The sequence below is a fragment of the Diadema antillarum genome, unplaced genomic scaffold (assembly GCF_040938485.1).
Source record: "Diadema antillarum isolate AM-2024a unplaced genomic scaffold, OU_Dant_1.0 seq00001221_RagTag, whole genome shotgun sequence".
In the NCBI taxonomy this organism is placed as follows: domain Eukaryota; kingdom Metazoa; phylum Echinodermata; class Echinoidea; order Diadematoida; family Diadematidae; genus Diadema; species Diadema antillarum.
In genome coordinates, this window is record NW_027272011.1 from 850,273 (window position 1) to 864,747 (window position 14,475).

The 14,475-nt window shown below is 35.4% G+C and overlaps 1 protein-coding gene across 1 annotated transcript in view; it reads right to left on the reverse strand.

Annotated features, from left to right (window-relative positions):
• LOC139744922 (lipopolysaccharide-binding protein-like) overlaps window positions 1–14,475 on the reverse strand; it is a 38,276-nt gene that overhangs the window by 6,539 nt on the left and 17,262 nt on the right. The window contains exons 3-7 of the mRNA XM_071655337.1: window positions 11,873–12,007; window positions 11,141–11,214; window positions 4,871–4,961; window positions 3,785–3,869; window positions 1,092–1,155 (exon numbers count right to left, since the gene is read on the reverse strand). Of these exons, the coding sequence (XP_071511438.1) occupies window positions 1,092–1,155; window positions 3,785–3,869; window positions 4,871–4,961; window positions 11,141–11,214; window positions 11,873–12,007 (449 nt within the window). The remainder of the gene's footprint in view (window positions 1–1,091; window positions 1,156–3,784; window positions 3,870–4,870; window positions 4,962–11,140; window positions 11,215–11,872; window positions 12,008–14,475) is intronic.

The following is a 14,475-nucleotide window of genomic DNA, read 5'->3' on the forward strand; positions in this document are numbered from 1 at the left end:
AAGCCAAAGCATGTAATAAACAATCTTAGGCTACTATCTGCCCACAGGCAAGTAAGTACAAGGGAAAATACAATGGACCATTACAATGCAATTGACAAGGACACAAATATATACATATCAATGTCCTTGTATATATATATATATATATATATATATATTATATATATATTTATAGTGTCAGCGAAACTTGCACGAGAGACGTGGCTGTGATGTTAAGGTATAGCACCCCTTTCATTAAGCCTTCGGGCTAATTGCCCTTCCTCAGAATCTACAATGACAAAAACAACATATAAACAAAATCAACATCGATGCAAAACCATACTAAACTTAACTAACCTTCAATATTCTTTACTTAACTAACCTTCAATATACATTCAAAGATATGCTAAGCATAACTATAAATACAAGACGTACATGTACAAAATTACAACACATTTTAAACAAAAACCAAATTGTATTTAGTAATATTATGTTTGTTTTTTATATGTTGTTATTGTCATTTTAGATTCTGAAGAAGGACAATTAGCCCGAATGCTTAATTAAAGGGATGCTACACAACATCACAGCCACGTCTCTCGTGCAAGTTTTGCTGACAATATATTTAACTGCCCTTCCCCTCCCCGTCATGTTCTGTTTAGTCCATTTCTGTCACTATATATATTATATATATATATATATATATATATATATATATATATGATAAAAACCTAAAATGGCATAAATCTATATGAAACGCTTTATCATGGCGAGGAAAGCGCATGTTTTAGGAACAAGACACCAAACACGTTAGTTATCGCATTCTTCATCAGCGACCAGGATGCGATGTGATGTTAGATTAAAATCCGTTTCTGTAGCAGACATACACGCAAGGGTATACGTGTATGTCTGCACGTATACCCTTGCGTGTATGTCTGCTTCAGGGAAGGACAGAGAGAGGGATTACATAGCAAATATACTCACGAAAATGTACTTTCAGTTACTCTCATCATATCATGAGAACATGGAGAAAAGAACGGGTAGAAAGATATGGCAAAAAAAAAAAATGAACAAAGACATATGTACACGAGACCAAATTGTAATAATGGCTTTACGTTTCAATGTCTTCAAGTTTTTCTTCAGGTCGATGTCGATAGTTTTCAGAAGTTCTGGACAAACCTGAATGTGAGGGGAAAAAAAAGGTAAATAGTCCTGCATAGTTATATTATATCCTCTAAATGATTAATTGTTTGTTATTGCAACTGATTGACGACAATCCTACATGGTAGGTTCGAATCCTGCCCAAGTGTGGATGCCAATATTGTCAGTATTATTATTTTCATCATGGCTTCTATATATAGGTTTTCCAGGTCAGATGTCCCCTGGATTAAGCCATATGTCAATATAAGTAGTTCAAAAGTCTATATATCTAAATATATGTCCATCAATGATAGAATACGGGTATCAAATTACGCAATTCAAATGTCCACTTGGGTATGAAATGTCCGTATTATATAGCTTATAATTATCTAACGTCAGACAAGAGACAATGTCTCGTAGTAAAATAGATATCCAATTACGCAGAGCAATTACCGATAAGGAAAATCAATGTCGAATAATGTTTTGATAATGTACACTGCCTAATAGACAGCGCTTTCTTGAACAACAAAATAATTATTTCACATGTATAGATGTATTGCTTGTAGGTTTTTCAAGTGAAATGTTCTGTGGCTGAAACCAATTGTCGCTATATGCAGTTCAAAATGTCCATATACATACATTGTAGGAGATGAATGAATGTCCACAGCGCAATACAATATTGTCAATACGCAGTTCCAATATCCATGTAGGTATAGAATGTACATGTGGCATATGTCAAATACCAGACTAGGCAGTTCAAAAGTCGCATAGCCAAATAGATATCAAAATGACTGGAGCAATGTCCGATAAGGGAGATAAAATGTTGCATTGCATGGTGATCTTAAATGTCCATGGTCTTAAACAGTGCTTACTTGAATCGCATAAAACCGTAACCTGACATACATGAACACATTCTTCCATATTTTCTTGCATGTACTTACGGGTGCACGTCACGAGACCGACACCCACGAGTCATACAGACCACGAGTCATACAGCTCACAAGTACTAAGTACAACCCATGAGTTATACAATTTACAGGTCATACAGCCCATTAGTTCGACACTAAGCTCACAAGGCCCACGAGACCGACACATTGGCCCGAATTCACGAAGGTGGTGCAATCTTGTCCATGGTTTAAACCATGGACAAAGACCATGGGGCGCCAAGTGTCGAATAAAATATTTCAAAATGATTATTTTGCAACGAAATGACTGATTTCGTAACGAAATATTCCATGCGACACCTGGTGCCCCATGGTTTTTGTCCATCATGGTTTAAACCTTGGACAAGATTGTACCACCTTCATGAATTCGGGCCATTAAGCGCCGTGTTTTATCTGTCGAACTCGTGGGCTGTTTTTACCTAGTGTCGAACTCATGGCTGTATGACTCGTGGGTGTCGGTCTGGTGGGATGACCCCGTACTTGCTACATACATAAACACGGGTCTATACGGTGTCAAGAAGTATGAAGTATTATTGGAACTTTTGTAAAATTGCATACCGAAAGAAATCATAAAGCGAAACTGCCATGAATCTTATGAAGCTATTCACTTTTGTTTTCTAAAACATAACGAAAATCATTTTTTCTTGGGACTGTTTTTTGTGATATTTTGCACCAAGTCTTAGAATAAAACGTTTTCATACAACACGACCGTTCATGTACTACCTCTGCTGCGATTATGCTGCAGTTTAAAAATAAATGTAAACCTGCAATTTTTCAGATCAATTTAGTTTAATTTGTTTTCATATTTCTCAATGAATGAATGTACATCAAATATAATAAATGAAGTGAATCATAATATCCGGCTTGGATGCACAGCGAATTAAAGTAAACATATAAAACATAGCGGTCAATCTTCGTAAGTGTGGCTCTACGTATAACGCTAAAGAAATATGATGGAACCTACTTAAAAGCGAGCTTGTTAAGCGTAGGTCCCAAATTCCTAACAGAGTGTAAGATACAGATAAGGAGCACGGACGCAACATAGGACCAAAATAAAGAAAACAAATATGAAAAGCAAAAAATTCTCAAATTTAAATTTTCTACGGGAATCTATGGGATCTTTTGTAATTCTATAACTTTTTTTTCTCAATGATACGAACATGCTTATCTATATAGATAAAGTAAAACTACCCATGAACAATTCATAAGCTTCATTTGTATCCTCAGTGTTATAGGCCTACACATCAGATGAATCTGCTTTTTAAGATCATCTCGTAATCTAGCTGTTATCAGGCGTTACCTTCCTGAAAGTTACCGTTTATGGGCACTTAAAGTAATCTCGTGATAAAGGGGAAAATAACTAAAATATGATAATGATCTCACATATCTGTGAAACAATACCAGAAACAGGTAAAAGATTAATATTACCAAATACATTTTCAATGAGGGTTGCTGGATGATTGATTATTCCAGTAAGTTTGGTTATTAGCGGTAGAAAAGATGTGGACATCGTAATAGCAAGTGAGAATAGCGATAGTGAGAACGAAGCATATCATCAAGCGTCATGGAATCACTTATTACTTATATGCTGTACCAAATTATGTTTCCAATTGATGTCATGTTATTTGAATATCACGTCATGTATGATTGTGTGTGTGCTTGATAAACTCAGGAATAAAACAAACAAATAATCAAATGCCTCGAACAGAAGAACTTTCACTTACCTCCTCATTGACAGACTTCTTTATCTTCAGTGTGATATAATCGACGATTGAACCATAACCGAACCAGTTCGTGTTGTAGAAATTGCTGTGAAAAGCAGTAATAGATAGAAACATCTCAGTTAAGGCTTCTTTTGACATTGTACGTGCTGTGGTTGTAAGTGACATGTTCACACAGTTCCACCGATTCCCCCAACAAAATTAGTGCGTTCTTCTCGACGCAACTATCTCGGCGACTATTTTGGATTATACAGCTTTTAGGAACTCGATACCATCACTATTGACTATAGCTTGCATCATTAGGAGTCTCTACAGGTGATCCAGTCTATATGTTAATATAATAAATTGTCTATCTATTCTACAAAATATGTGATTAGTCAATTGCTATCACAAAAACTATACCCCTTGATTCCGTACTGGGAATCCTTTGTAGGACAAATAGTACGTTATAAATCAACGTTATAAATTCATTTTTTTTTAAACGTAATAAGGTGAAATATTCTTTCATGCATTATTCCTGCCCATACCACACTGCGAATGCATACTCCTCGTGGATTCTGTTTCACCCCGGCCTTCGAACTCGGTGAAATAAAGCTGTTCTTCTGCTGGTTATAAAGCTTTTATGTCGTACATAATCCGGTATAGCGCTTTCAAAATTGCCGCATGCATTAACTATCCATGATATTTATAATAGACTGTTAAAGTTATTTTGGAATCAGTTACAAGATGGCTATGTATTCAAATTCAAACAAAATAAACCATTTTCGTCTCCACATCTGATGAAAGTGTTGCCAGAAAATATCAAGTATAGGTTTGAATTTTCTGCAAGTTGTCTCCTTCTAACAAATGAAATTTGTAAAATCGCAACTGCTGATCTGTAATTTAACAAACATGTCTGCAAAATAGAAACACGGGACTCGAACCTGCTTTCCGGTCAGCGATAATACCACCAGGATATCGCTGGTTGTCGGCAGTGACACGATGAACTTCGAACAAATACCCAAACTCCAAGATTCCGACACTGTAATGCTAAGTAGTCCAAAGCGGACAAGGTATTAATAAATGCAAGTGAAGGTGTTGTTTACAAACCTTGCCCATCCATGAAGATCGACTTTCATCCTCTCGATGTGAAAGGAACAGCTCGTTGAAGAAATTGTAGGACTGCCGTCAGTGTCCACTCCTATATAGATAGTGATATGGGAGAAATTCAGATGGGATTATCTACTTATCCTAATCATTTTCCTGAATGCATTTTCATTTCATTCAGTGTCATCGCTAATAACATCATTTACATCACCATTATCAAACCATGATCATTATCTTTTGTAGCGATCATTATCCTTTGTAGCGATCATTACAGTTCACAACAATAATGATACACAGAAAAAAAATGATATATTTCTTATCATTAAATTCTGGATGTCACGATATGAAGCCTCAGAAGACAAAGAAATTGTGTGTTTGTGTGTGTATGTATGTGTGTGTGTGAGGAAGAGACGAGGGAACATAGAGTTAGGGGTGCATTAGATCACAGTAGCTGTTAAAGCACAGTGCATGCATGACATATAAATATTATGTTATTATACATATTTTCAACTTCAATTCAAATACATTCATTCCATTCAGATCAGATCGATCATAAAGATACATTTACATTGAATACAAAAGTTATACAGTGATCTAATGAGGACGTGTCCCAAGAAGTTACACAAAAATGTATAACTTGTGTTGGGATTGATTGATACAAGATTATTATACGTACATACACACGAAAACACAAAAGGAAGGTGCAAGTTCACAGACTCTCCCCCCCCCCCCCCAGGGAGGGAGGGGGTAGTGTACATGTAACTTTTTAACTACTCTGGATCAACAATTCTGATATATCTTACTTTTTACAGTGCGTTGATAACAGGCATTTCTTAAATCTGCTTTTAAATGCATCAGTTGATGAGACACTGCTAACATGCTTGGGATAGTGATTTCCACAGATTTTTCAAGTAAAACAAATATTACCTTCTGGTATGAAATTGTTCTGTGACTTGCAAGATGTAGACAAACCGATGATCGTGTGCTGTGACTATGAAAATTCTTGTTGAGATGAAAAAAAAGGTCTCTAAAATAGCACGGTATGGTTTTGTTTATTGTTTGTACACAAAAACACCTTGTTGAAAAAGCAGTATATAGAGTATTAAGTGTCAGCAGCCTCATTTTATGATCGCATTGTTCGGCATTACTTCTGAGGGATCCACCAACTATTATTTGAACAATATTATTCATACCAGATGTAGTAAGCATGTCAAGTTTATTTCTAAAAACATTATCCAACAGAGTGGCAGAAGAAACTAGTAATCCTGGTTGGTTTTAGAAGCACGAGCACAGTCACTGAGGAAAGAATAAAAAAGATTATGTGCATCCCTTGTTTCATCATATTTCAATCAGGGGCCCGTTTCATAAGACTTATAGTGACAGCTGCCACATTTCTATTACAAATTTGCTCTCATCCAATCAAATGCAAGGATGTCAGTAGCTTGTCACATCATAGATAAATTGTCACTAATGACAAGTTTTATGAAACGGGCCCCAGATCTTCACTAAACACCCCCATATGAAATTAATTAATCTATTTTCAGGCATTAGACCACATAATAGGGAATCAATGACATCCATAAAATCAGAGAAAATCACAGATGGAGGTTCGTAAACAGCACCAAAAAAAATTTTCCCTCTTTTTTCAATTTTTAAGATCAACAAAAATTGAGTCACACCCATTTCCATCAAGCTGTAAATCTGGTCTAGAAAAACACTTTGATATATTTCGTATGAAAATTCTTTAACCACTACCTGTTCTTCTTGCTCGATGTTCACTAAAGAATGAATAGTTGGGTCCATTTATATGAATTTGATCATTATCGCTATTCTGCAACATGGTTCTTGAAAGCTCAGTGCATCAAAATTCACAGTTTATTGAGGTTCAAAAAGATCGATATAACCTCAATGTTTTCAGACACACGCCTAGAATTAAAATGTAAATTAATACACAACAAACTAGAACGATCAGCAGAGTCTTTGAATTTACCAGCAAAATCCTCACTTGAATAATGATGAGAATCAGTGTTTCGGTTATTCCAAAAATTGACATCAGGGTCTAACTCTTCATTGTCAGTAAACTATACTAGCTGCACTATAGTTGTGAGAAATATCACAGTAGAGAGCATGAAGCCTCTCCTGGTTACTATTAGTATGTCATCTCAGGCGTAAACTAAGCATTATTATGCATGTCATGTATACAGAAGGAGCTAAACACAAAACCAAATGGATCTGCATGTTGACAGCCTGTATACGGTACAGGGTTATAATGGCATGTACATGTAATCCTGGAAGTAAGCAAACATTTGCAAAAGACAACACATGCTCCAAATAAAAGACAGAGTATGCAAGTGACATACTGACAGACAATATTTCATAACGTTAATGGCGAGAGAACAGCCACAACTTGTGAAAAAAAAACCACCCGTACGAGGTATGCCCTTATGTAAAGAATAACATTTATAAACAACCTGAACAACACAAGTGAAAAACAGCATTACGAATTTCAGCGCTATGCATGTTGGAGCAGAGTACTGACACACAGTATACTACGGTTAATGTGTCCTCGATCGCAGTTTTTGCAAGTAGTAATAAGTTTTATAGCAATTGATCTCTACATCAGCACATCTAAAAAGTTTTGATGACATTTTATCCTATGACAAATTTCTGATGAGAATCAATATGAAATTAGAATCTCAGGTACCATGACCGGATGATATTCGCGTCACTTACTGTAGGCCTATGAACATAATACAAACAAAACTAGAATAACGGCAAGGATTACATGACATACATGGGTAATGACAAAAATCACATAGATAATTAAGTAAAAGCGAAGCAAGTTTTATAACCATAAATGCCAAATGATGAGTTCTGTTTTCAAATTAGCCATAAATATAAAGGTGAAAATCCACTCCTTAAAGGACAAGTTCACCTTCATATACATGTGGATTGAATGAAGGCAACAACGTTAGTAGAACACATCAGTGAAAGTTTGGGGAAAATCCGACAATCTGTTCAAAAGTTATGAATTTTTAAAATATCTGTACAATCACTGCTGGAGGAGAAGACTACTACAGTGTATGATGTCACATGCGTACAACGATGTAAGGAGAATAAAAAGAGAATTTCACAAAACTTGACTTTTTGAATAAAGTGCACATTTCCTCGACTTGTTACTGACTTATGTTAGGGGTAATATTATTCCCCCTAACTTCTGAAAGAGAGAAGTCGAGTGTTCTCTTACTATGTGAGAAAAGTGAGAATATCTTGAATTTTCTTTGTACTTTCTTTATATAGTTGTACTCATATGACATCACAAGCTATAGTATTCTTCTCATCCAGCCGTGACTGAGCAGAAACTTCAAAAATTCATAACTTTTGAACGGATTGTCCGATTTTCCTCGAACTCTCATTGATGTGTTCTACTAATATTGCTGCATTTACTCAACCCACATGTCTATGAAGGTGAACTTGTCTAAGATGATTTTGATAAAAAGAGAAAACATAAGACATAGTTCTATACAAATCTCTATTTTTTGAATGAAGTTTATGTGATTGGTGATTTCATAGAAATATTATGTTTTCACTGAAAGGAGACAACTTTCGTGATTGTGAAAACGACATAGATTCTATATAGATTATCAAAAATATCATTTAAATGAATTCGATATGATTGCATTCAATAAAGCAAGTAAAGTTTATTACAAAGTTTAATTCTGTGTACGAGACGTGAAGTTTCAACAATAAAAGTCCTCTGCACGTGAAAGGTACTGTTTACTATTGGGAGCAGTGATTTAAAAACTGTTCGAGATATCACATATATCTAATGCAGTTGTATTACAAAACATCCTACCACATAAAGAATTCGCAATAAAGCCTAAAATATAAGGAGATATCACTATTTTTCTCACTAAACCATAACTGTAGACGGTTTTGTCTACATTTTTATTATAACAATTGTTCACATTTTGTATTCTTACCAATACTTAATATTCAATTCAATTCAATTCAATTCAATTCAAAGGTTTTATTTTCACTTCTTTCAACAGAATGTACAAAAAGTATAAATTCGACATGCGTTTGAACATTGATTATATTGATTGAAATTTTCACACTGGTTGTTTTTATCCCTAACTCACATTTTAGAACTATTTTGAAGCTCTAAAGCTGGGTTTTTGTTTCATCAGCAAATGGTGAATAATATCTTTTATTAAGGTGATTGACGCCTTAAAAGAGTGACATGGTAATAACAGATTTTACGTCCATTATGAACACTAATGCGTTTACAATACTGTCATAAAGCGCTATTTTCGACAAGAATTGGATTATCCTGTATTGAAAGTTCCTCTTTTGTCCTTTAAGATACTAAACATGCAAGGCGGTCTGCACAACTTCCATTTCATCTACATGGATAAAATTTTCAGACTCATACATTGGTAACAAAGAGTTCATTCGCCAAAAAGTGATCTAGATTTTGAGTCCAGCCGATATGCAATACATTGCATCAATCCGTTGAATTGCCACAAAGTTTCGAGTAGAGTCAAAACTATGTGTTTGTTCAATCCATGTCAACTAGGTTTTCTTACATTACAGATTGTCACAATAGTATAACAAGGGAACTGACTGTCCGTAACTCATAAGTTTCATTTGATGTCATTTTATTGGACTATTATCATTCTCCATTTATTCTTATGACTGATTTGCAGCTTATTTTTCTATTACGAATGATTTGCATTTTTAAGTAAGTTACTTCATACTAGAAGATGACACTAGTTTGTTTATTTTTTGTCAGGTAATGATGTGAATTTTTTGGTTCAACTTTCAATAATGAACTTTGTTTAGTTAACAATTTTTTAAATCTTCAAACAAATGTATTGTACATGAAGTTGATAAATGTGTAAATAATTGTTAGATTTGTTAAAGGTGTAGTAATTGATGAAAAAATAAACGCGGAAAGGATATGGCGTGTGTGAAAATAAGGAAAATAGTTGGTGTTATGAATAGGCTATAGCATTTTAACTTTTCAATATAGACATTATCAAATCTTGATCTTTCCACTCCTTGTATACCTACTGCAATATCTACTATTTTTAGGAACAGTGCATTATGTCATTTGAATAGAATTTTAAATCTTCGGATGTGTGCAATAAGATTTATAGCAAACTCGAAACCACATTTACAGTCTAGTTATCTGTTCGGAAAGTATTATTTGTAATATTTGATATAGATAATCCTTTTTGTTTTATGTATTTGTTTGGAAGTAATATGTGGCCATGTTCTTTTAATTTTGATTTTGAAAAAAAAATGAGGTAAATAAACATTGTACAAGACAAGTGGAAGATTATGAATTACTCAATTTACAGCATGAGTGTTCACGTTCAACAATAAGATATTTTGGCCCTAAGATGTGGAATAGTCTTCCAGATGATGTGTGTTTCAGTGTTTCTCATTCAAGAGAAAACATAAAAAGCGCTTCGTAAAATCATATATATGCAATAGTGCATTCTTGCAATCGACCCCTTATCATTGATGCTATATGATTATAAGGATAATTTTTGTTTTGCTTTGTTCTGTTTTGTATTGTTCTGTCTTAGTATTAAACATAATTGTTACCTTTTACTATGGAGAAGCCTAACTAGTCAATGGCCTTTGCTTCTTCCTCCACACTTTGTATTGCACACGATTGCCATGTTGTTCTATTGTGTTCGTTCTTTTTTTTAACTAGTTGTGCAAGTTGTGGAGATAAAATGAATTGAAATCAAATCATATTGAATTACTATAATTTTTTTTTTGTTTACAATTGGACCTTCATTAGCTTACCAGCCTCATCTCCTGCAGAAATCAATGGAGTTATTATCTGTTAAGAACAGTAATGCAGTGATCACGATAATAATTATAGTATTGACCAATATTAATGGATCCTTTTGAAAACCAGCTGCAAGTACTCAAACTATTTCAACAAAATACAAGAAATCAACAACATATTAACTGAACTAAACAAAATAGAAGACACAAAGCAGCACAAAACAGACGAAAGCAATAACTTAAAACTTTATGTGATCATTAAGCAACTATGATATATTCCCTAATTTCATGACTTCTTGAGTTTTCTTGCTTGCATTCCACAATCCTGGTGTAGTCTGACAAAATAATGAGCGATTATAATAGAAGTACATTTTAAACCTTATACATAGAGAATTTCCCTAATCCTTCAAAGCACTTCATTTAGTATAAACCTGTGTCGTGCTTGTGATGATTAGTTTCGCTTACCGAATCTAAGAGAGAGTTTCAAACTGGTGGATGAGACGTGAGCATCAAAGTATCCGGAATCAGAAAAGAGTTTGCTTGAGAGTAAGAAATATATGAAAAGAAAAATATGATACACATAGCAACAGTGATTCAAAAGCTTTACACAAGGACGAAGAGAGAAACAACTCACGTTACATCTGGTTTATGTCTGTGTATTTTGTTCCATCACTGCATAATCATAATACGTTGTAAAGTTCTAATGGTAAGGTAAGGAGACGAGAAAGAAGCTGATGTTGTCTATTCAGTATTTTTTGTTCAATCTTCATACACATTTGCCAGTGAGCAGACTATATGCTCTTTACTATAACCCGGCTCCTCTTTTGAACATGTCAAGTCATGATAGTGAGGACTCAGAACATAACTGAACTGAACTTTATCACTAAAATAGATTTATAGTACGCACACATAGTGCATTCATCACGATCGAATCTAGTGATAGAAATATACATTACAGTACACAGAAACCAAAATGCTTATATGCTTGAACTGCGCATCGTTTTGATAATCATCACGGTGACATCATCACATGCTCTCCACTAACATGAATTGACATTTTATCATCTTTTCATCATCTTCTTTATCACAAGGGAAAGTTTTTATCATGTTAGGCCTTTAAGTATTAATGTCCTACAAACGGTCGACAAAGCTACTAGTAGTTACGAATCACTATATCTATAACGGAGTGTAACTTACAAGTAAAACGAGTACTTATAACGCCAGTCTCCGTATACGGAGAGGGAGATTCCACTGGTCGTTAGGCGGAGCCCTCCGGCTGATGGGTTGGTTGTCAAGGAGGCGGTCGGTATGCTGCATGACGTAATTCGTACACTGAGATGTGCATGGAAAATGAGGAAGACCATTTCGATTTAGTATATAATAAAGTCAGTCATATAAATAAAAGAAAAGCGATACTGAAATCATCATGATAATAATTTGACAGTGTGCAAAAGGCAGGCCTCAGACCGGCCTCAGGCCGGCGAAGGTTCTTTGATCAAAATGGGTACCAAAAGCCAAGCTTGATTTACCTCTAAACCATCTACAACACGATTCAACAAACATCCTCCCACTTAACAACTTTTCATCGTCATATACATAGTATATGGTACCAAATACTAGACTGTCTATATATCTACAAATTAGCTCATAATGCTAACTTGCATGTTTAAGACACTTACATCATTTCAAACTGGGAAATGTTGCTATCAATGGATTCCCCATCATAAAAAACCCATGAATAGTTGTAGTATCTATGTTTTCTGACTTCTTGGTTTAAAATTAGAAATTTATTACATACATGTATTGTACATATGCTAACGATAAGATTATGCTAATTAGGCTAATAAACGAGTTCAAGATTGTCAAAGTGGCAACCAAGCTGAATTTACTTGATACCCTACTAGAACACGAATAAAAAAAAAACACACACACACACACACGCACACACACACACACACACACACACACGCACACACACACACACACACACACACACCTTGTACATAACAACTCTTCCGGGTCTGAAATAATGTCTACCCGAGTAATAGAAGCGCACAAACGCACGAACGTAGGGACGGGCCCGCCACTATAACAGGGTTCAATAAATTACGCGTATTTACTTTTCATCTGCAATTTCCTTTCCCAGTCCAAAATTATTCTTTTTCAAACTCAACATAAACGATCTTCTCATCCTTCCCCTATTCCTTGTTGTACTAAGGCGACCTTGTAAAGGGCTTTGTAAGGATTTTGTTTAGTTTAGTGGGGGTGCTGTGGCATAGTGAATAAGACTCCCATTTTCCAATCTGAGGACTTTGAGTTCGGTTCCCGCTCAAGTGCTTTATACGTCCTTGGACAAGATGCTTCTACCCACCATGTCCCTCTCGACCCAGGTGTATCAATGGGTACCTGGCAACGCTAGGGTAATGATAATGGCAGGGCCTTCCGGTAGAGCAGTGGCAATACTGAAGAGGCAACACTGGGTAAATAAGACCATAAATTATTATTATTATCATTATTATCATTATCATTATTATGGTAATAATGATGATGATTATCATTATTATCATTATCATTATTCATATCAAAGTGTATGTTCATACTTCCCCTTTTGATATACGCGTTTGGTTCAAAACACGGTCGCGTCCTTTCTCATTTTGATATAAACGGCGGTTTAAAACGTCGTTTCAAAACGCATAGAAATGTGCGTTTACGATCGGCGTTTCTGACTAATCACGTTTCACGGGGAAGCATAAATAAAACGAAAATCACAAACGCGTTTAGATGACGTCTTATCCCCTTTCCGGTTCACGTGAAAATGCGCGCGCCAGGCCAGCCGACCCCGATTTAATTACTGTATACTGCGCAATGGACAATCTGCAGGTCCTTGTTTGTACATGTTGTATGTACTGCGTACACAGACACGTTAATGCATGAAGATACTAATACTATACCAAAAACTTTCTTTTAAAAAATTTACGCTGAATTTTCATAAATGGTCACAATAAAGTTAAAAAAAGTTATTTCACTGTATTGACGATACTGCTTTTATCATGATTAATCAACTATCAAATTATTGAATAATTTCTCTGCATGATTTCGCCATCTTCACCAAGCAATGTCTCTTTGGTCGTGACATAAAAAAACTGAATCCATTTAACCTGGGTATTCCAGGTTCCCGCGGAGTCAACTGATCATATACGGGAATCTAGTATACCAGGTTCCCAAAATGTAGACAGTAGTGTCTGCATTCATGGGCTACATTCATGTTTATTTGTGTTATGCTGGCCAGAAAAATGGTTTTGATATAAAGATTACAGTTTTTGTATCATTATCTAATCTCATTATGAAAACCATAAATACAGTATCACGGTATCTATTTGCCTAATTTACCCTTTTTTATGGCTCTAAAACTCGAAGATGTACACAGCTATCAAGGCTGATCCCCGTATACTGTATAGCAGTGCATATCAAAAGACTTTACGAGCCCATCAGGACACGCTCTATTCACACCTGGCGCCCGATCTATATTTTCAGTGTTTGATGGCACATTGACCGTTTAAAGGGGATACATGTACCACCTGACTGCTCTAGCACGGGTGGATTGCCAACCTGTCCGTTCTCTGTCGACCTCCAAAAGGAATCTCGTTTGACATTGGGGGGGGGGGGGGGGGGGGGGGGATTGAAGGCTCTCGGAGAATTGCGGGGAGGAACAGGTGGTTAAGTACGTTTGAGTGTTTCCAGAAATATTTCTTAAGCGCTTATTTTCGAGAATTTTCAAAAAGTGGGCATTGAAAGAACTC